General features: G+C 38.3%; 1 protein-coding gene across 1 annotated transcript in view; it reads right to left on the minus strand.

Moving 5' to 3' along the window:
- Positions 1-23129, minus strand: part of grid1b (glutamate receptor, ionotropic, delta 1b) — a 566616-nt gene that overhangs the window by 536160 nt on the left and 7327 nt on the right. Inside the window, exon 2 of the mRNA XM_022669150.2 lies at positions 21039-21194. Within this exon, the coding sequence (XP_022524871.2) occupies positions 21039-21194 (156 nt within the window). The remainder of the gene's footprint in view (positions 1-21038; positions 21195-23129) is intronic.

A 23129-nucleotide genomic window follows, 5' to 3' on the forward strand; every position in this document is an offset into this window, starting at 1 on the left:
CATCCATCTTCCTCTTTCTTTTTAAATATTATTATTATTATTATTATTATTATTATTATTATTATTATTATTATTATTATTATTATTATTATTATTCCAGAGGTTTTCAATTAGGTAAAATCAAAGAAACTCATCATCCTTTTTAGTAGTCTCTCTTTATAGATATATATACATATATACCAATCTAATCTAGCCTTGTGTGAAAAAGTATTTGCCCCCCTGAACTTTTAGGTTGTGCCACACTTGACAGCAACAACTGCAATCAAGCTTTATAGATAACTGTATAGGAACAAGTCTTTTACATCTCTGTGGAGGAATTTTGGCTTCACTCTTTTTCTTTTTTACAGAATTGTTTTAATTCAGACACATTGGAGGTCAAGCATGAACGACCACAGCATCTCAATCAGACTTTGCATAGGCCACTCCAAAACCTTTATTTAGTTTATTTTGTGTGTTTTTGTGTGCTTTGGGTCATTTTCCTGCTGCAGAACCCAAGCATGCCTAAGCTTTAGGTCACTAACAGATGGCCTGTCTTTGTCCTTTAGGATTTTCGACCAGTCTTTTACTTATTATTGAATCGTTAACACTGACCTTAACTGAGGCAAGTGAGACCTGCAGTTCTTTAAATGTTGTTCTAGGTTATTTTGTGACCTCCTGGATGAGTTGTCCATGCCCTTTTGGAATAATTTTGATCGCTTGGTTTCTCCTGGGAAGGTTAACCAGTGTTCCATGTTTTCTCCATTTGTGAATAATAAATCTTACTGTGCCTCTCTGGAGTCCCAAAGTTTTAGAAATGATTTTTTTTACCTTCTCCAGACTGATAGATGATCAGTGACTTCATCTGTTCTCTCATCTGTTTTTGACTTTCTTTAGAATTTCTTTAGAATTCTTGATTCTACAGGTCTGAAAAAAAAGTAATCAGACCTGGTTGTTGTAGTTAGTAGTGAATTTGACCTCTGAATTGAACTTTCCAAAAAGTGTGATTAATCGCAGTTAATTTATGGGGGGGCGAACTTTTTTTTTTTTTTTTTTTTTACAATGGGCTAGATTGGTTTGGTTAGTTTTTTTTCCCCTTAATAAATGAAATAATCATTTAAACACAGTGCTTTTTTAATATTTACTCTTTTTTTTAATATCTGTGTCTGATATTAAAGTCTCTCTTTTGCCATCCCATTTCCTGTAAAATACTGTATACGTATGGCTTGTCACAGCCAGTCAAGCACATGAGCATTTGCGAGATATGCACTAAACGGCCGGTCCTCTTAGCAAGGCTAGCTGCCTTAGCTAAATCTCCTGAGTCATCCGCTTTGCCGGTTGGATATCAGTAACTAAAGGCTTAGCGGACTCTGGCCTCGACAGACCTCGCTGACAGAAAAAGGAAAAAGGCTCCACGGTAGCAATTAGTCACTTTGAGACTGCATTAGCATGGCTGACTAAGTGCTGTTTCAAGTTAGCCAAACTCTTCGCTACGGGCTACGCCGCTGGAGAAGTGCACTTTTGTTTGTAAATGTGTGTATGTATGTGTGTTTGTTGCTCCCACCACATCACATCAAATGATACATGATAGCGGAGCCTCCGGGGGGAACGCAAGCACGACTGCGTATCGCAGCGCTAATAGTGTGAACTGTTAACCCCAAGCTCGGGCATAAAAACCCTGACATCAGCCCTGACCCATCATCCACCACGTCACAGGAAATGTGAGCCTCTTCCCCTAAAAGCAAAGTGGTTTTCTCAAAACCGGGGTCTGTAATTGCATTCCGACAAAATCGCCGCTGTTCTTTTTTTTGAGGAGTCCGCTGATTAAATCTCGGGCTAACCCGAGCTGATCTTTAAATCTCATCAGCCGTAAAAGTGCCTGCGACGTATGACACACTTGTTTTGCAACACTGAAAGTATTGCTGGAAGCTGGAGGCTTCTTTGAGGACATACAGTAAAGGAATTACAGCAGCAACTGTGCTAAAACTCCTCACTCTAACATTAGCTGGAATGTTCACACTCAATCCCAACAATCCCACAAGAGAGTAGAGTATACACTGTACTTAACCCTTTGAATCTGTTTTGGTGTGTTTTTTCTTCATTTTTGTTTTCAGTAATTATATCAGACAGACACATGCCATGAGCTCTTTTACTCCAGAAGCCATACAGCTGCTCAAAAATGTAATAATTTAAAATTAAAAAAGGAAGCAGAATTGTTATATTTTTCTGGAACTGGCCATGTATAGGTCAAAATTTTACTTATTTTTGAATGTATAGACTTTAAATATATTCACACCTAAGATATCTTTTCAAAAATGGTTAGACTAGAGTGTTTATGAGTTGAAAGCACAAGAATATTGATGATACTGAGTTCATTACATGGCTTATTAATTATTACTTTGACAAAATACATGGAGAAACAGCATCAGGCGGATTTATTTTTCTTGATAATCACACCTCTAGGATACATGTAGATTACTATGAAAAAACACTCTCAGAGCAGCCTATGCCTTTCAGTATTTTGATGAGGACACACAAAGAAGCCAATTAAAAACCAAAATGTAAACTTTTTTTAGTCTAAATAAAAAAAATGTTTGGTGCAAAATATCTACTTAGTAAAAATGTGCAAGTAAAATAAAAACTATATAAAGTAGTGCGCAGCATACCTAGCTTTAGTTTGAGTAAAGCAGGTAGTTTCACACTTTTTCCGTGGCCACTTTTGAGTCATTTACTGATATTATTTGGTTTGAAACATCATATAAATATGTTTGAAGCACTAAAGGTAAATAATATTGGTTGGGGAAGGAGATCTCACTTTTTCCAGATGTTTTTCTCAATGGGTTTCTTGTAGATTTAGCTTTACCGCACTGGGATGTCATCACTATTTTTAGAAAGAGTGCTGTTCTGTCCTTTCTAACCATATATGGACTATGTTTATGTGTGAAGGGATTCCTGAGTAATTAAGCTGAGAACACAATGTGCGATTTTGAATAGAAAATGCATCCGTTGGGTTCCAATGGTTAATCTAAAACAAGGAAAACATCATCAGCTGACGTCTTATGTCTTAAAACAGGAATACTTACTTACTTATTTACAATTACACTTATTTAGCGCCTTTCTGCCATTTAAGGCACTCAAAGATGCTTACAATTACGTTCCTCACACTCAAGACACACCGGTGAGAAGCGGCAGCCAATCATACACAGCGTACACTCAACCAGAAACCACCGTCCACCTGGAGGACTGCGCACCGGGCACTGAGGAGTTGACCCAATCTGTATCTGGGCATACAGTCACACACTAATTTTCCAATTGGCCAAATTAGAGTATCCAATTTACCTAATCTCAATGGTTTTGAACTGTGGGAGGAAACTGAATTTCCTGGAGAAAAGCCACACAGACACATGGAGAACATGTAAACTCCACCCAGTTAGGGAATTGAACCCAAGACCTCAGTGCTGCGAGACAAACCCACAGACCAGCTCCAAAGACCTACTGTACATCATCATCTTTCTGCAGATAAAGTCACTGTGCATCGTTCAACTATGTATGGGACAGTAATTATGTAGAAGAAGCCTTTTCTGAGCTCACGCCACAAACAGAGTCACTTGAGGTATGCTAAAGCACATTCGGACAATTCAGCTTCAGTTTGGAATAAGGTGCTGTGGACGGATGAAACTAAAATGTAGTTATTTTGAGGGCAGTATGCATGGTGGAAAATTAATACAGCATTCCAAATCAAAATTATGCAAATTCTTGAGAGCAATGTTCAAGAAAAAGTGACAAAGTTGAAGTTAAAGCGCCGGGACTGGATACTTCAACAAGACAACGACCCTAAACACCCTAAACTCTGCTCAAAATCTACTAAAGCATTCATGCAGAAGAACAACATTCTGGAATGATCATCTCAGTCCCCAGACCTGAATATTATTGAAAATCTGTGGTGTGATTTAAAGTGGGCTGTTCATGTTCAGAAACCATCAAACCTGACTGAACTGGAGGTGTTTTGTAAAGAAGAATGGTGCAAAATACCTTCAACCAGAAGGTCTTCAGCCAGACTCTCATTGGAAGCTATAGGAAGAGTTTAGAGGCTGTTATTTCTATTGCAAAAGGAGGATCTACTAAATATTGATGTATTTTTTTTTTCTGTTAAGTTCACAATTTAGTTTAAATAATTATTGCACCCTTTCTGTAAATTCTAAAAACTTATTTTAACTTCTCAAATATCACTGTGTTCATCTGCTCTATGATATATTTAACTGAAATTGCTGACCAGAACAACCAATGATTTATAAAAGAAAATCATGATAATGATCAGGGGTGCCCAAACCTTTTTATACCGCTGTATATATTCTTTATTTTATTTTGTATATACTGTGTTTGTTTACCATTAAAAAAGAAGTTTTTCTCCTACCAGTACACATGTTCTAACAGGATGTGACAATACTAATAAATGTAATTTGATTCGATATTCGGTTTTAATCTGCACAGATGGGGAGATTGTTGTAAGGTCAGCTAGGATTAGCTTTAACCCTAGCATCTGGGTAGTACCTAGTTAGCTGAATTAGCTTGTATTGGCATTCTCCTGGTTGCTTTAATGCAATGACTGGACATTAGACTAGTTAGATTAGTTTTAAGGTCAACAATTTGTTGCTTACATGCACTGAACTCCCATTACTCAACTATTCCATTATAAAACAGCTTTCCCTGCTACGTTTAATTTTAAGCATGTCAAACAAATGTGCAACTTACTTAGCTAACGACTGTAAATACGCTGTTTCTGCGAAGCAACAAGGTTTATTCTGCATATTTTCCCAACGTTGTGCATCTCATTTGACACTACTAATGGGCCCATGCCCTCCTAATTGCTGCTGCTAGTACAAAAAAAACGCCTCGCAATTTAGATGTTTCCACTCAAAACAACAGAAACACTTCACAAATATTTAAAGCCAAGGCTTAATGAGGCAGTTATTTCCGTATCTCCATTGAGAGGCCACAAAAATAAGGGAGCAAGCTGCCTCTATGACTCTCTTTGACTCCGCTAATTGCCGTGTCTGTAAGCTCCGGGATCGTTTTGGGTCGCAGCCGGCCAAATTAGGCGCAAAGACACAACAATAACGCCAGTCCAGACGTAACGCCACTCTGTCTCGAGTTATTTTTAGCCGAGACGAGGAGAAAGAACACCTTTGTGCTGCGATTCAAGCCAGGGTTTCCCTGAGAGAGGACTGCACCCGTTGAAGTCTCCTTGACATTTAAGTGTGTTTCCTGCAAAATGGCACCATGTTTCAGGGTTTCAATGGTCGCTCAATAAGAGCTAGGGGTCCTCTGGGACTCTTTAGTCTGACGGGTGCTCTTAAGCCGGCCATGCGATGCTGTTCGGCGGGCTCTCCTGTCGGCGGGAGAGCAGGAAAAAAACGCCGCGCTACACCGAGTTAAGAGCAAATAGCATGCGACCTATGAACCGTAAGCACTGAGCCACTTTTAATGACTGCTATTCTTGAATTCAAAAGCATTGCATTACCTGAGATCAACTCCCAGCCTCTCCCAAAAAAAAACAAAGAATTGGATTTTTGGCTTCCAGATGGGATTACATCCTGTGGAAGAGCCAGATTTAGAGATTGCGTTCAATCAGTGCTAAATCTGATCTGACAACTTTGAGGAAATAGCTTCAGTTCTGGAATAAAAGCAACATGTAACAGTACTGATGATACAAAGGCATTTGGCTTTGGCTGTACTGCTTGGTAGACCACTCTGGAGCTTTGGAGGTATCTGCACCAAGTTTCTGCAGGTGGAAAGTGTGATTAAGTGTGCTGTTTCGCTTAGCAGACAGCTAACATGCTAACACACTAAGCAAAGGTTTAAAGTTATATGAATTATATATTGTACAGCAGATATATATATCTCCAGCAGACAAAAGGTTTTTTTTAAAGTTATCTCATTCACCTTGCTTAAGATAGATAGATAGATGCTGCCCCACATATTTATGCTAAAAATAGCCTTAGGATATAAATAAGATGCACACTAGACATGTGTAGTAGAGCACAGAGACAATAAATAAACGGAAAAAAAAATGGAAAAACACACAAAGGAGACGGAGCTACTGGAACAGGCAGCCACTTGCGTCGGCGCCGAAAGTATTATATTGTATTATATTATATTAATGCTAACATATTGTAACATCAGATCAGGATCTGATGAACAAAGCTGGGCGAATAAAAAGAACAAAGTCACTGCTTTTTTGGGGGTTTCAGAGAGTCGGAGCGAAAAAAAGCAAGAGAGTGGGATTTGATAAAGTAGAGTGAAAGGAAGAAACCAGGAATGAAAATATACAATGACATAAAATGCATAGTGTTTGAGCAGAAGTACAGTAGATCAGATTTTAGCAATATTAATGCTAAATCCGGGCATCTTATCAAAAAGCTTTATGCAAGCCACCCCACACAATCAGAATGAACGATCTGAAGCTGTATCAGTGACGATATCTTGAAAACTGCAGGATGAATTACACACTAAAAATCTGGCAGAAATATACGACAAAGAACATAAATCAAACAACACTATAATTATCATAATCAGGTCACAAATTAGGCAAGGTATACACCTTTATTTAATTTATAATTGCCTCAGAGTGGTCGAGAAGGCTAAGAGCTGCCACGATGATCGGGAGATCGCTGGTTTGAATCCGGTTTATGCAGCTTGCCATCAGCTACCAGAGCCCTGAGAGAGAGTGATTGGTCTTGCTCTTTCTAGGTGGGTAGATTGTGCTCTTTCCCCACATCACCCCAAAGGGTGATGTGGATCTGCACAAGGCGTCTGTGAGCTGATGTATCAGAACCGAGTCGCTCCGCTTTCCTCCGATTGCGCTGTGATGCTATTCGTCAATGCTGCATCAGCAGCAGTTTGAAAAGAATTGGTGGCTGATTCACATGTATTGGAGGAGGCATGTGCTAGTCGTCACCCTCCTGGTGTCCTAATGAGTGGGTTGGGCATGCAAATTGGGGAGAAAATGGAATAAAGAATTGTAAAAAAGAAGATGCAAAGTATGAGGTGGATCCTGGGGCGATGTACAGCGCTGGCCATTAAGTTACCCACAGGGCTCAGCCGGCAGGAGCCATCACTCTGGCTGTCATACACAGCCTCCGTATCTCAGGTGCCCCGCAGTGGCTTTTATCGGCCTCACCATGTTTTTCACCCCCCCAGAGGGTCCCTCACATCCGCCGTCAAGCTGCTCCGCACGCAAAGCGCATTTTAATGGGTCGGACACGCTGCGGCAACCCCGCCACGAGTGTTCCTGAGTCAATCAACTCTGGTTTCTCAGGTTTAGATCATTATTATCATCATCTGGCACTCAGTTTATTATCACCACACCTGTGATAGATAGTAATAATAATGATAGTAATGATAATAATGATAATAATGATACCGATAAACTTCAGGAAAAAGAGGACAGAAAGCTCATCCCTCCTGGGATCATGTTCCAATAAGTAATATACTTGTTTTGTTTGTTTGGCCTACTGTAAAGAATTTTAACACAAGATCACTGGGACTTACTTGGTACCGTATTTTTCGCACTATAAGGTGCACCTAAAATCCTAAAATCCTTTCATGACCTAATTCTGAGCAACTGAAATCGATTATTTGGTAATTTGAGATGAGCTGGAGCTGGAGCTGGAGCTTCCAGGAACTCCTTCAAGATGCTGAGAAAACTGTTCCAGGTGACTCTCCCTCATGAAGACACTGAGATATAAATAACAAGAGTATGCAAATTTGTAATAAAAGATAAATTCAAATTTAAAGCGGTCTGGTTTGTTTAAAACTTCTATTTACGGAATAATTCAGTGTGTGTTCCTGTCTAGCTTTAATATAGTCTTCAGTATTAAATTTACAATGTAAAAGATAAAAATCATAAAAAGAAAGAAATCACTTCACTTGAATGAGAAGAGGTGTATCCAAACTTTTGACTGGTATTGTATTTACAGTATGTGCGTTTATAATAAGGCCATGACGACTGGATTCGACTGCTTGTACACACGCCACAGCAAGGTAATTATTGTTAACGAAAACGAAAAAAATTAAAACTGAAAGTGAAAAAACATTTTTCGTTAGAAATTAAAGAAAAAAAAAAAACAGAAAAAAATGGAACTCTATTGTGAGTTTAAAAAAACTGAATAAAACGAACTGAAATGACAGATAGAATACCCTTCGTTTTCAAGTTTGTTAATTTATCTATAAGTGCTGTTTTCACTCTGGCAGCGAAAAAAAAAAACAACAGAAAACACTGAGAAAGCTACAGAGAATTCTATATGGGATTAGAATATGAGCACGAGGGAGATAAAAGCACATGTTCTGTGGTGAAACAGGTGATACAGTATGTTGAATAAACTCCACACAGCTGTAAGTCCATTTGAGAAGCAGCATAAGAGCGCTAACAGTGAGAACCTGGGTGGGCGAGTTGATAATAATGGTGAAAATGAGTGAAACCTGTAGAGTTTTTTGAGTTTCTGAGTTCTTTATGTGTTTGATTGAGATTGAGCTCTCTCATATGATGTGTGTCCTATTGGCTATTTTTAGCAACAGGATTACACATATTTTGCACTTAAGGCTGCTAGCTCGGTGCAGAGTGGTCCAACGGTCTAAAGCGCTGCCACTATGAGCAGGAGGTCGCAAGTTCGAACACCCGCTTATGCAGCTTCGCCATCAAGCTGCCGGCGCTCAGAGGGAGCAAAATTTTCGGCCCTGCTCCTTCTGGGTGGGTAGATGGCGCTCTCTCCCCACATCACTCCTAGGGTGATATCTGCAGCACAGGGCATCTGTGAGCTGATTTGTCAGAACCGAGTCACTGCGCTTTCCTCCAAGCGCGCTGTGATGCTACTCGGCAATGCTGCATCAGCAGCAGCTCAAAAAGAAGCGGTGGCTGACTTCACATGTATCGGAGGAAGCATGTGTTAGTCTTCACCCTCCTGGTGTGTTCGGGCATTACTAGTGATAGGGGGAGTCCTAATGAGTGGGTTGGGTAATTGGGCGTGTAAATTGGGGAGAAAATGGGAAAAAATAGCTTGTGGATTGTTTTTTGTGGACAGTTGGTTGATTCACAGTAACTGAATTTTTTTTTATGGTTTCTTTTTTGTTGAGTTTATTATATCTCACAAATAACCTAAAGTATGAACAAAACTATAACAAATACTAGAATTAATAAACTAACTAAAACTTTTTTATATAATATGATGTGTGTTTCATGTTCATGTGTGTCCTATTGGCTGTTTTAAGCAGCAGGATTAAATATATTTTATGTTTAAGGCTGCTAGCTTTTTTGTGGACAGTTGGTTGATTCGCAGTAACTGAATATTCTTTTTAAATTTACTTTTAAATGTATGGTAACTTTTTTGAATTCTGCACCCATAAAACTAATACTAGAATGAATAAAAAAACAACTAAAACTAAGCACTAATTAAATGTGAAAAAGTAAAAAAATGAAATAAAATTAAACTATAATGAAAAATAATAGTTAAAAATTATTATAACCTTGCCCCACTCTACTGAATTCTCCTAAAAGATAACTGACCATCCTGAAACTTTAGCATTTTACAGTCATTTAGCCACGAAAAAAAACTCCTGGTAATCCTGTAGCATGGTCCAGTTGTTTCCCTGTGCATTTCTGTCTTGTTTACCATTTACCGCTACAGATCCTGAATCCTGAAATCTTGGCTTCGTTTAAGCAGTTCTCGCTCTTCTACCCTGTTTTCCTGCTTCACACGTCACCCAAATGTTAGTGTTCGGTAGACTGAGCCTGGCTGAGTGCAGCATTAAAACACACGTGTGTTAAGACTCTAAGTGCTAAGTGATAATCAGCGTCCAGACGGACATCCAGGCTGCATACAGATCAGTCTGAGCTTCCTCTCTGTAATTAATCACCCCCGATTGTTTCCTTCCTCATAAAGCTGGAGCCGGTCAGAGTGAGCGAGACGGGGATGGAGCGGGGAGGAGGAGGTGAGGCTCAGTCTTTACTGTTAGATCAACATAGAAAGAGAGAGAGAGAAAGAGAGAGAGAGAGAGATATCTCCAAACACAATCTCTCCCTGCCTTCATGTCAGCTTGAGCCTGAATGCTGCCGCTCAGGGTGTAAAAATGCTGCCCAGGGAATTCTACAGAAGGTTTAGATGCATCTACATAAATTTTGGAGAGGCTTCTACAGTACCTATTAAAATAATGCAAATAAATCATGAAAACTTGTCTATTTAAAAAAAGAATACATTGCAATAAATATAAATTTGTACAGTAATCAAGTATTGTCTATTTATTAAAACAATAAACCTTTATTTTGACTCAGAAGTACATTAAAGGCAACCCTCATTTTCAGTGTAGCCGAGCATTTACAAAAACAGGGATTGACATAACAAAGAAAAATAATAATTTTAAATAAAATAAATAAATAAATAAATAAAACAAACAACAAAAAAAAAAAATTAATACTCCACAGCAGGGCTCAAATATTTTTTGGGATTCAAAAAATAATGTGGTCAAATTTTTACATTACATACTTTCAGAGTTTCACAGAATTTTACATTCACTCTGGACACGAACCTCTGTCAAATCCTGTAAGCATAACACTGGATCGAGCATAATTGCCGACACTCTCGGTTTTACAGTATGTTAAAGTTGTTAAACATGTAAATAATCAATACTGTGCTACTTAAAATAAAATAGGCAAAATCCAGGATCCAAAATCCTTTCTTCTGTTGTTCTTAAGTGTTTTTATGTTTTGCAATGTCATTATTCTTGGATACTAGGTCATTGGTATGCTTTCTCTATATTTTGAGATGCTTTCTCATAATTGTGTGAAACTTTATCATTATTTTAGGAGGATTTTGCATCATTTTAAGCTTCTTTCTTCATTATTTTGAGATGATTTCTCTTTATTTGAGATCCTAAGTCATTATTATGCATTCTTATCTTTTTTTTAGATGGCATCTTGTTATTTTGACATGCTATATGCAAATCTGGAATAAATTGCTTTTAGGAAATTTGCATGGGAGTGACAACAGAAGTATGTTACTAGAATAAAACAATCAATGCTTAAATACTTGTTTATTTTTCTTGATTGATAAAGCATAAAATCCACCAGCGCAGTTTATAAATCTCACCAACTGTGTTTAAAACTGAAGTGAATAGAAGTTAGGTGAATGCTGAGATTTCCCAGTGCACTGAAGAGTTTGCTAAAGAATCGAACTGGATCACTGTGAGGTCAGAGATTTACACCCTCTGCTGAATCTCCTCAGTTTGTGGTGTTTTCTGGGCTCAGTTCACCTTCTTCCTTCACATTTTGATCTCAAGCTTTAACTTAAGTTACAATTGAACATCATGACAATGCAGGATGTTTTTTTTTTGGGCGTAACATGAAATAAACAGTGTGAATAATCAGTGTGCCAGTAGTCATTCCCTTTAAGAGACGGGTGTGCTCTGACTTTGGCGCGTTTGTATCATAACAGCACAGCGTTTTGTGCGTCTTAGCAGAGGATACTTAACCTGCGTGATCAAGCTGTGAAGGTGCGCCAAAAGCTTATTTAAGGGAACAGCAGTGTTATTTTATTCATTATTCTGTTTATTGTTGATGTAAAAGCTAAATTTGCCTCCATATGTGTGTGTAATTAGCGTGAGAGTATATGCACTGAGATAAGATTGAATTGCTGACTGTTGACTGTTGTCAGGGTTTTAATAAGTCAGTGGCGCACCTGTATTTTCCGGCACCAAGAAAGAAACTCACCAGATAATTACCTGAAAGGCGTGAAAGGCGTGTTTGCTGGGTGTAAGATAGCAACGAGCTTTGTGACGCGAATTGCTCAGGGCGAATGCCAAATGCTGTAATGCACCCCTGTTTAATTCTAATATTAATCAGCCCAGTGATAGAGAGATTAATTATGAAAATCTTAATCATTCTAGAGATTCCAGTCTCACAAAGCTGCAGCGCTGAACCCCGTAATGAAGCCGCCGCCGCCACCACGAGCGTTGACGGACAAGTGGCCCCGGAGAATTATTTGTGCCTCAAGCTCAAATTACGTCGCAGTCTTTCATAATTTAATTGAAGGAGCCGAACAAAAGAAAGCCTCCAGCCAGAGGAGGAGGAGGAATAGGAAGAGGAGGAAGAGGAGGAGAGCTCACTGGAGCTGGGCTAAAAAAAAAAAAGACTGCTTTTCCACAAGCGCCTGGCCACTTGGCAGCTGCACGGCTGCTGTGGACTAGAGGTTAATTGGGCTGATTTGTTTGTGCTGGACGTGCGCTGAAGGTCCGATACACTGGCTGTTTAGTCACCGACTCTGGATATGAGAGGGTTACGAGACCCTGTTAGAGGCTTCAAAACAGCAGGACAGCTGGTGGACGCCAAAGATGTTTTGGCCCTCGAGCTGCACAATCCAGGTGTCCCCTTTGAGTAATCAAAACAACTGGTCATTAGCAGCCAGTATCCACTCAATGTATTTTATAGTCAGTTGCTTTTAGAGAGGGATTTTAACTTTCTGAGGAATGCTTCTGCCGTGGAATGCTACATGCTTCTCTGGGATACGTATGTGGGATCTCCTGCATTGAACTCTGGAATAGCCTTTCCAAAAATGTTCGGGAGTCAGATACAATCTAATTCTTTAAGTCTAGAAGTCTAATTTTTTTTTATTTTAGCTTTAGGGTAATTAATATATTCCATTAGGTTCATGAACATTGTGGTAAACTGAGATGATGATGCTGTTTTCCACCACAACCAACTGCCTACGATCACTCCTGGTTTGTGGATGGTACAGTGAGGGGATACCAGTGATTTGGGGTTCCTTCATGTTGACTGAAAGTGTTAGAAGAGACCCCGAACACTAGACACCTTTATAATTTCGATCATGCCTACAGATCAGTTTAAAACACACTTTTATTCTGTAACCACACTTTTATTCTAATTCATTTAGTTAATTTTCCTTCTTTCAAATGTGGGTTATTCTTCATTTGGAGTGGGAAACCATGTCATAAATGTTGGAGGGCTAAGAAAAGTTTATAAAATAAAATATATAGGGCAATTCCAAGAGTCAGGATACACATTTTCACAGTTAACCTAAGATTAAAACCACACTTTCCTTATGATTTCTTTGATTTTCCTTTTTTTAAATCATATTTCAAAGGCGCTTAAGCTCGTCACATAACCAGTTTTCAACACTTGGGCAAAACATTTTTAGAATAAAGAAATATTTTAAAAGGTTTGAGACTTTTGAGATTTCATAAAACAGATCCAGATTTACTATATGTGTAATTAACATCATACTACATAAAAAAATATATGTATTTTGTTTATTTAAAAAAAATTTTGTCACAAAGATTTTGGTCACTGGTGTTGTCAGGACTCTTATATTATATTTAATCATAAATATTGTTAGCTCTGTTAAACTACTTCCCTGGGTCATAGGTCATCAAAAAATAAGCATCTCAAGGCATGAGCAGGTGAGTCCATACTTGCTCATTTAATTTGATTAATTTGACGATAATTCTCTTTATCAGATAGCTCATAACACATCGCTGGAAGGTTGTATGGCACTTCTTGCTTGCTTGCTTGCTTAGCTAAGGATAATTACACACCAGCAGTTCCTCAAATAAAACCCAAGGCCTCAATTAGACTTAATTCAGTTAATGCACCTTATCTACTGTACCACCCTCTGGAATGTCTGGCGTTTTTTGCTTGCTTTTATAGAGATGGCGGCATGCCTGTGCAACAATGTTATAGTTCTACATTAGTTCGTGAAATTTCACGTCACGTGAAATTGTTAGCGAGATATTTAACGTCAATATTAAAACGTGACAGGTTGAAGAAAGAAAGAAAAAAAGAAAGTAAAAGCTCACACCGGTGCTCGCTCGCGCCGCTTTAGCAGCTGAGCTCCAAGCTTGTCATGCACAGTTAAGCTCAGGGCTTCATCAGGAGGTGCTCCAGAGTCCTTAAATTAACCACGCACTACTGAACCCTTAGCGTCGAGCGCCAGCGGGCCAAGCATCCACAGAAGAGCAAAGCAAAGGTCACAAAGAAACGAGACCTTTTGATTTGGGGCCCTAAAGAATTGTCACTTTAAAGAATAAAAATAAATAAATAAAAAAATGGGTTGGAAATAAAACATCACAGGCTGGGAATCCCACACTCTACACCCTTCCACTAATTAGCCATGAATCGGTGCGCTCCTGCGAGTTCTTTCTTATTTGCATCCGTGTATCATCTAATACCTCATTATAATTTCCTGTACTCGGAGGGATAGGATTTTACAAGAGGAAAAAAAAAAACCCAACAGATATGGGTGTAGACAGCGACTACAACAACAAATTCCAATTAGCATAACGCCTGTATTCTTGGAGCTCCCCGAGGGAGTACATGAACCTGAGCAGGTTGTTTGATCTCATTCTGATTGACCTTTCTGACCTACGATTTTTTTATTTATATTTTTTTAGCAATGAAGTGTTTTGCAAGTGTTCTTATTAACCTTTCGCTGTACAAGGACCATGTCTATCTAACCTGCCCACCCGTATGCCAATGAATCCTAGCATTAAAACCATCTAAACTGCCTACTTGTGGTTCCAAAACAGCTCTATAAAGCCAATAAAGGAGGACTCTGGTGTAAAATGGACTTTTTTGGTGTAGTAAAACATGATAAAAAGATGATACTTTCCTTTGATGAAGAGCACACGTAGCACACCTCCATTCTCCCAAAGCATTCCGAGATCCATAAATTTAAGGATAACGCTGTAAAAAGCGATTTATCGGCGCAAACTATGCCCCGTGTCGTACATTAAAAAAGTCAATTTTACACCAGAGTTCTCCTTTAGGGCGTGGAGTCCACAAGACCTCTAAAAGTGTCCTGCTGCATCCAGCACCAAGACATTTGAGAGATGTTCTATCCCAGAGATTCCCGACTGGTGGGTCTGGACCCAAAAGTGGGTCACGGACATGTTCTGAGAAAGTGTGGACAGTTTGTAAAAAATAAATACATTAAAAAAAATTATTAATCTGATCTGATTTTGTACTCGTCTTTTACATTGGGAAATTGTATTGTAGTAACTTTTATACATATAGTTGTTATGTTAAAAAAATGCTCTTCAATGCATTTTGTATGCATATGTAAGTATGGTTAAAAGGGATTTTGAAAGCCTATTTTAAAAAATGTGACTAGAAAATTGACTTTTTGTGCAGTAAAACTTGATAAAAAGTACTTTCCCTTGATAAATAACACACCTCCATTCTCCCACAGCGTTCCGAAATCCAGAAATTCGAAGCTTTTGTCCAAACACCCTTGAAAAAAACGATTTATCGCGACAAATTATGCCCCGTGTCACCCAGTCTGAAAGGTGTTTGGACAAACTGTTAAAATTTCTGGATCTCGGAACGCTGTGGGAGAACGGAGGAGTGCTATTCATCAAAGGTAAGTACTTTTTATCATGTTTTACTGCAACAAAAAAAAGTCAATTTTACATCGAAGTTTTTCTTTAATAAGGATAAGAAAATGAAGGTCCTGAGCTGAGACCAATTAAGAAACCTTGTTCTAATTCCCTACAATCTACAATATATCCCAGAAATAAGAAAAATTGACTTTTGGGGACCAACAAGCGAGTGTGTGTCAGAGAGAGGATCCTGATCGGTCGATCCTTGTGCTTAGACCTATCAGGGAGGAATCTTTGAAGTGGTTCAGATTCTTATTCTTACCCCTTTTTCCTGCTTTCAAATCATACCTTTCAAGAACTTTACTTTTAAATCATTTTACTTGGGTGGTCCATTATTGAAGTCTCATACTGCTCAACTGAATGTCTACTAAATGCAGCTAAACTCTTAGCTGAATGTAAATGACTCTCAATAGAATTAATCGACCCTAAACCATTGGCTTTTAAAGGGTTATTTGTAGGGTTACGTTCAATAGGGAATCAATATTTTCATGCAACTAAGAATTCAGTTGCTTTTATTCATCTACATTTAGTCGAATGTTAGATGAGCATTTACTAGGCATCAGGAATGGAATGGACCATCCAAAAGAAAAGTGATTCCAAACTGACTGTTTACTTGCTGCCTACCCTATCCACTCCTTGAGAGGTACCATTGGAAACCAGAAAAGAAAAAATATTCTCTACACTTGGCTTATATAAGTTTATAACCGTATCCATTATCATACCCTCATATTTGTATTGCATTGAAATAAGGTTGCCTTAGGGCCCTACCAATGTTGTTGGCTAGCTGAGGAAATAAAACGTTTTGATATACTGTATGAATTTAAATATAAATATATATATAACAAACAGACATAAAACAGTATACCTATAAATACACTGGCTCAAAAAAGGCATAGGTACAAACCCAGCATTGACAGTAATGAACAGTTGAACAATGAACCTCAGGAACGTCTTTAAAAAACAGTATATATATATATATATATATATATATATATATATATATATATATATATATATATTTACAAATATATTATCAGTCCTCCTACACCTAAAACTCAACCAACGTTGGAAGAAGTTTCCGAGGCTTCAGCCGGAATCCCTGCGATGCCTCCAGTCGACCACCTGGCAGATAGCTGTCTCCGGTCAAGAGCTTCAGAAAAAAAGTCTTCCTTTCAATTCCTTAAATGACTCAGCGCTGAGTCTGAGCTAATCCAACCTAAAAAGAGCTCATGGACAATGTATGCTACTGTTACGTTTTGACACGGTGACAATCGCCGCTGAAAGCGCCTCTGCTGGACCGGGGCTGAACGCCGTGGAATGGACTCAGCGTGCCAAAATCGACAAAGAGCCCAGTGAAGGCTCGCACAGCGCCATTCTCTCCTGGGCCTGCGTTCTAGTCACGCTGCCGTGGAGATGCATTCCTGCGTACTGGGGAAATGAAAGAGGCTGAGAAGCTGATTTCTCCTGCATGACCACTGGGTGAAGCGTTAAAAACTGTAAAAAAACTGCATGAAGGCTTTATTCTTCATTTTTCTATAAACAGACACCAATAATGTGTCCCAAAATACAACAAATAGATACAACAGATTCAGTCGACATCTGTAAATAATTTACTTTATTTTTTTTTACAGAACTATGTTTTACTGTTTGTTACTGACAGTTCTGTCTGAATCTCATTGTATACCTTTAATTTTCTGTCTGACCCTGATTGTAGCCCTGATATTTATTTCCATATCTGATTTTAGCCTTTTACATTTTAAGCATTAAGTACAACTTTAGCACGGTACATTTCTGTATGAATCTTGCTGTAGCCCTATCATTGTTTGTCTGGATCCAACCATAGCCCAGCAAAGTTGTAGCCGTAATAGCTAAAAGCTGTTGTCTCAATTAGACTGTACTTCTATTTGCTTAGCAAATTTTGGGTTTTTTTAAATCCAAACTAATTCCAGCTAATTCAGCCAATATTTAACTGTGTGTAAGGAATAAATTGTGTTTGCATAAGACTATAATCCTTGTAGTCTACTATAGAAATAATCTGATTGTATTCTAACAAAGTTTTCTCTCAATCAACGTAGTGTAGCGTTTTATATTTTAGTCTGAATCCAACTGTAGCCAAACAAAGTTGTGCCTAAATCAACAGTAGCCCAATTTAGGAGTGTAGCTCTACCACGATCAGTCTGAATTCGACAGTAGTTGGACATAAATTCTTAAATCCAATTTTAAACTCAGCCAACTTTGGCTTGGTCCCAACTGTAATTCAGCAAATTCAGCCAATATTCAACTGTCTTTAGGTATGAATTCTGTCTGCATTAGATTATAGTGCTTATAGTCTACTATAGAATGGATCTGATTGTGGTCTAACAAAGTTTTCTCTCAATCAACGTACTGTAGCCCTTAAAATTTTAGTCTGAATTCAACAACAGCCCAAAGTTATGCCTCAATCAACAGTAGCCCAACAAAATTCGGTCTGCATTCGACTCCAGTCAAACACAATTCTCTCTGAATTTAAATTTACTCTGACTAAGCTCTCTCTAAATCTGACTGCAACCTTTAATATTGAAAAGTCTGTCTATATCTGAGTGTAGCTCTACCAAGATCAGTCTGAATTTGACAGTAGTCAGTCAGAACTTCTTAAATGAATCTCTAACTCAACCAATTTTTTGCTTGGTACCAACTGCAGTTCAGCTAATTTAGCCAACATTCAACTATTGATAGAAATGAATTGTATCTGCATAAGACTATAGTCCTTATAGTCTACTATAGAATGGTTTTGATAAAAGTCTAACATAGTGTAGTTTTCTCGTAATCAGTCTTTAGACTTTAGACTAAATTTTTGAGTCTGAATCCAACTGTAGCCAAACAAACTTATGCCTGAATCAACGGTAGCCTTTTACAATCCTGTCTGCATTCAATTCTGTCTTAATTTAAATTTATTCTAACAAAGCTCTGTCTAAATCTGGCTGTAACTAGACCAAAATCTTGAATTCAGCTGTAACTTCAAGTGTAGACCAGACAATTTAGGCAATATTCAGCTATAAGAGTATAAGAATGATTATTGAAGATTGAAGTTTGAAGATTAATATCTCAACAACCAGCATATAGCACATTATCTTTCTTATTGACTATTACTTCTTATTCTAGTGTACATTAAGTTGTTAGTTTCTGGATACAGTATATCCATAATACTGGCTATTACTATAAGTAATAACATGTAATACCAAGACAATCAAAAACCCAACTGTCTAAAATATATACCATAAAACTACAGGCTGTTTAGTAGAGCTGTTTTAAAGGGCCATCCATATCTTTAATATGCATAATCCATGCAATATGCATAAAATGTTCAGAGCACTGTCTGAACGCCTGACCTCGATGACGAATGCGCTCATAAACACTCCAAACCAGTGTAGTGCAGTGGAAGGTTCAGGATCATCAGTAATGAGATGATGAATTCTGAAGCCTGTAAACACTCCTGCCCACTGCTCCATGCTCTCCATCCAGCTATTACACCAGCGCAGCCATGCACGGAAATGTGGAACCGTTAGGGGACCTCTTGCGGTTTGTGCATCCAGACGTGTGTCCGGCATCCTGTGAGGGGTCGTGCAAAGTTGAGGAGACACGGTGACTTTCTCTGTGCTGCTACTCATGTAGCATGCCTCGAAAACTGCACCAAATGATGGAGAATATATGAGAAAATGACTGTTTTTGTCAGTTAGATCCTTAGACAAAGAAAAGTATTGACACCACCAATCCTGAAATAATGCACTTATCTCCTAGGTGTTTTTTTTGGTCCATTTTAGCCCACTTTTCATTAGCTGTGGGTTGAAAAATGCTGAATAGAAAAATCACAATCAAGTAGCTTGACAGAATCTTGTCAGAATCTCTCTTATTTTCAACTACAGCCAAAAATATCCTTAATAATAATAATAATAATAATAATAATAATAATAATAATAAATAAATAAATAATTAAATAACAACAACCCAGCCAAATTCAGTTAAATATATTAGTCTTAGATAACAAAGATCCTATTTAAAGACAGGCAGGATAGTGGTCATATAACAGCAACTGTTTCTAATACTCTACACAAAACAAAGAGATTACAGGCTTATGAGCATTCACAATGGGTCTTTTTTCCGCTGACAGGAACATGTATTGTAAAATTGGGCTGTCCAGGAAACTGACTCTAGATGTTTTAAGAGAGAAATAATATAAGAGGCATAAAGAATTATGGTTATACTTTTAATCTGAGGATGATGAGTTGAAAGACGACAAAAAGGGACACAAAAAGGGAGGGAAAAAGTACAAACCAGACTAGATAAATCTATGTATTTCAGTATACTGTATTTCTTCTTAGGCTTCTTAGGCTTCTAAGAGACACAGTCACTCTATAACTGTAGGAGCACAAAGAACAGCCTCTGAACAACAGTGTAATCATCGTCATCATCTTCAGGAACTTCATCATCATCATCACCATCATCTTCATCAATCCTTATGTCATTAAGTGCTAACAGAGCCTTCAGAAATGTTTTTTTTTTTTTTTTTTTTTTGCTTTTGTCAAATTCAGTTGAATATATTAGTCTCAATTGAGGCTCAATAACAAAGATCATATTTAAAGACAGGCAGGATAGTGGTTATATAACAGCGACTGTTTCTAATACTCGACACAAAACAAAGAGATTACAGGCTTATGAGCATTCACAATGGGTCTTTTTTTTTTCACTGACAGGAATATGTATTGTAAAATTGGGCTTTCCAGGAATCTGGCTCTAGAAGTTTAAGAGAGAAATATTACGAGAGTCGCTACTTTTAATCTGAGGATGTTGAGTTAAAAGACGAGAAAACAGGAAAAAGGGAGGGAAAAAGTACAAACCAGACTAGATAAATCTATATATTTCAGTATACTGTATTTCTTCTTAGGCTTCTTAGGCTTCTAAGAGACACAGTCACTCTATAACTGTAGGAGCACAAAGAACAGCCTCTGAACAACAGTGTAATCATCGTCATCATCTTCAGGAACTTTATCATCATCATAACCATCATCTTCATCAATCCTTATGTCATTAAGTGCAATCAGAGCCTTTTTTCAGGTCTTACAATACTCTGGTGTGACAACAGGCTGAAGGCAGCCTCGTGCCCGATTGCAATTATGTGGAAAATTGCTATTGAGTCCAGCTCGACTCAATACTTCCACCTAGCTTTCTTTCCACAGAAAACACTGGAGCACAAGAGAGCTGCACTCCGAAAGCAATAACACCTGTCCGTCAAACCCGTGCCCTCGCACGTCCTTCTACCTCGGCATCCAAACATGCATGGAAATACGTTACAGGCACACAAAGCATTAAGAAAGAATATTAAGAAAAGCACTGCAAAGTCCAGCTTCCTGGCAACCCACTGCCATCAAACGAAAACAGGAATCAGAAACCTCCCCCAAGTTTAACAGCAGGTTCGTCTTAACAGGATAAAACCGAAAGGAAAAAAAAAGAATACCTTATAAACCATTCAAAGCAGCGAAGCAGCAGTCCCGTCCCCGCTCAGCTCCGGTTCAGGACAAACAAACATTAAGGACGAGCGGACGGCCATCGATTTACGAAGCTAAGAACAATGATTCACTTACCTTCCTGCACTGCCTGGAAGGGGTTGTTGGGCTCAATAAATTTTATGGAGTGGGTGATTTTCTCACTCTGCAAAATGTCATCGTTGAGGCTGAGGTCAGAGATGGCCAGCTGGAAGACCTCATCATCCCTCACGGCATTCTCCTCGAAAATGGCACCTGCGGAGAGAGAGAGAGAGGGATAGAGAGAAAGAGAGAGAGAGAACCGCAGAGGTGTTTTTATTTTATTTATTTATTTATTTTCATAAATAATAAGAATAAAAATAATATCACACCATCCCCTGTAATTACACATCTAGTGTCTGAGCAAATGCTGTGACTCAGCTTCTACAGCATAACCAATATTAAGGCCAATGTCATTTTTTGTTTTTCATTAGTGCAGGGCGGCTCATTCGTAATACGGTACTTTGGTTCAATTCGAATTGTTGCTTTAATGCAATTTTTAAAAAATGAGGTAATCAAGATTGTACATGTTTACATATAGAACATGCTCAGGTTTGTGCTTACATCAAAAATCATGTAAAGCAGGGGTTCGTAACATGGGTCGTAATCCCCAAGGGGGTCTTTACATAGTCCCCATTAAGGGAGGTCACGGGATACACAAGAGGGAGTGCTATAACTGCTGTGCCTACAACCGCAGCACAGCAGTGCCAATAAAACACTTTAGAACAAACCTCAAGTGTATTATTGCGATTATATCAGTTCTATTATCGCTGTTTATTGAAAGATTTTAAGTTAAAGAAGGCAGGAAAATACAATCGGTTTGGTTATAAACTCTCCGCAAGTTAAAATAGTTCCATTGTTGCTCTGTTTGTAGCTGTGCTATTTGGCTTGTAAGCGCTGCATCATTAGTAAGTTACCTGTATGTGGAGGAGTAATACATGGAGAGCTTCGGTTACAGTGCATTACCGGCTGATAACGGCACTCATAAAACGCCTCTCAGTCAATCACATTGCAGGGTCGGAACTAACAAAGTGTGCAGAGAATCAGATATGGATACATGAACCAGACTGACCAAACTGTTGTTTTACTCTTCAATTCTTCGACTCAGCTTGATTCAGATTCTCTCACATGTGCATTGTGGGGTCTACACATCCAGGTTTGCTTAAAAATCAAGTGTTTTTTAGTAGTGTAGAACTGGAAGCAATGTGCAGGAAAATGTGACCTACTCTGGAATTTCTGGAGTTGATTCAGGATTCAGCATTTTGAATTTGTGGTGCAAATATACTAATTGTTTAGATATTTAGGGCCCTATTTAAGTGATCTACAGTGCACTGGTCAATTGTGCATCGCACAGTTGGATTTAGGGCATGTTGGTGTGTCTTTTTTCTGTATTGTGAGGGTGCAAAAAATACACTTTGCATGGCTTGAAAAATAATGTACAAATTCTCTTCACTTAATCATGGGTGTGGAAATAAACCAGATCAGTGTGCCGGTTGTCATTCCCTGTAAGAGGCAGGTGTGCTCTGACTTTGGCATGTTGATATCTTAACAGCGTGGTGCTTTTCTGCGCCTCAGCAGAGAATATTGACCTTCGTGTTCATATTGTGAAGATATGCCAGCAGCTCATTAAAGGGAACAGCAATGTCTTTTTTATACTATGTATTGTTGATGGAAAAGCTGAATTTGCATGTTTGTGTGTGTGTGTAAAGAGCGTGGGTGGGTATTTCCCATTGTATTTAAAATATACACCAACATATACACCAGAAATTTACCTGAACACACCTCACTTCCAGACCACCACACCCATCAGTGTAAATATATTACTAAACTCTAGTAACTACTAAACTGAAAATAGACTGTTGACATGGCGTAAGATAGTAATAAGCATTGTGACATAATTAGCGCAGGGTGTACAAAGTGTGAGGACCCTAATTAGTGATGAACCAAACCTCCAGCGTTTCTCTGAGAATCAGGATGTTCTGAACATATATACATCTATGAAAAACAACAGAGGAAGCCCATTTCTACGTAGACGATGGCTTAAGTTCCTGAGCGCTATGAAGTCATGTGTGGAACATCTTTGTGCTTTAAATACAGGTCCATCCATTACATTTAGCTAGTAAACTATTTAAATATTGTTTTCTTTTATTA

This window comes from Astyanax mexicanus, chromosome 15, assembly GCF_023375975.1.
Source record: "Astyanax mexicanus isolate ESR-SI-001 chromosome 15, AstMex3_surface, whole genome shotgun sequence".
Classification (NCBI taxonomy): Eukaryota; Metazoa; Chordata; class Actinopteri; order Characiformes; family Acestrorhamphidae; genus Astyanax; species Astyanax mexicanus.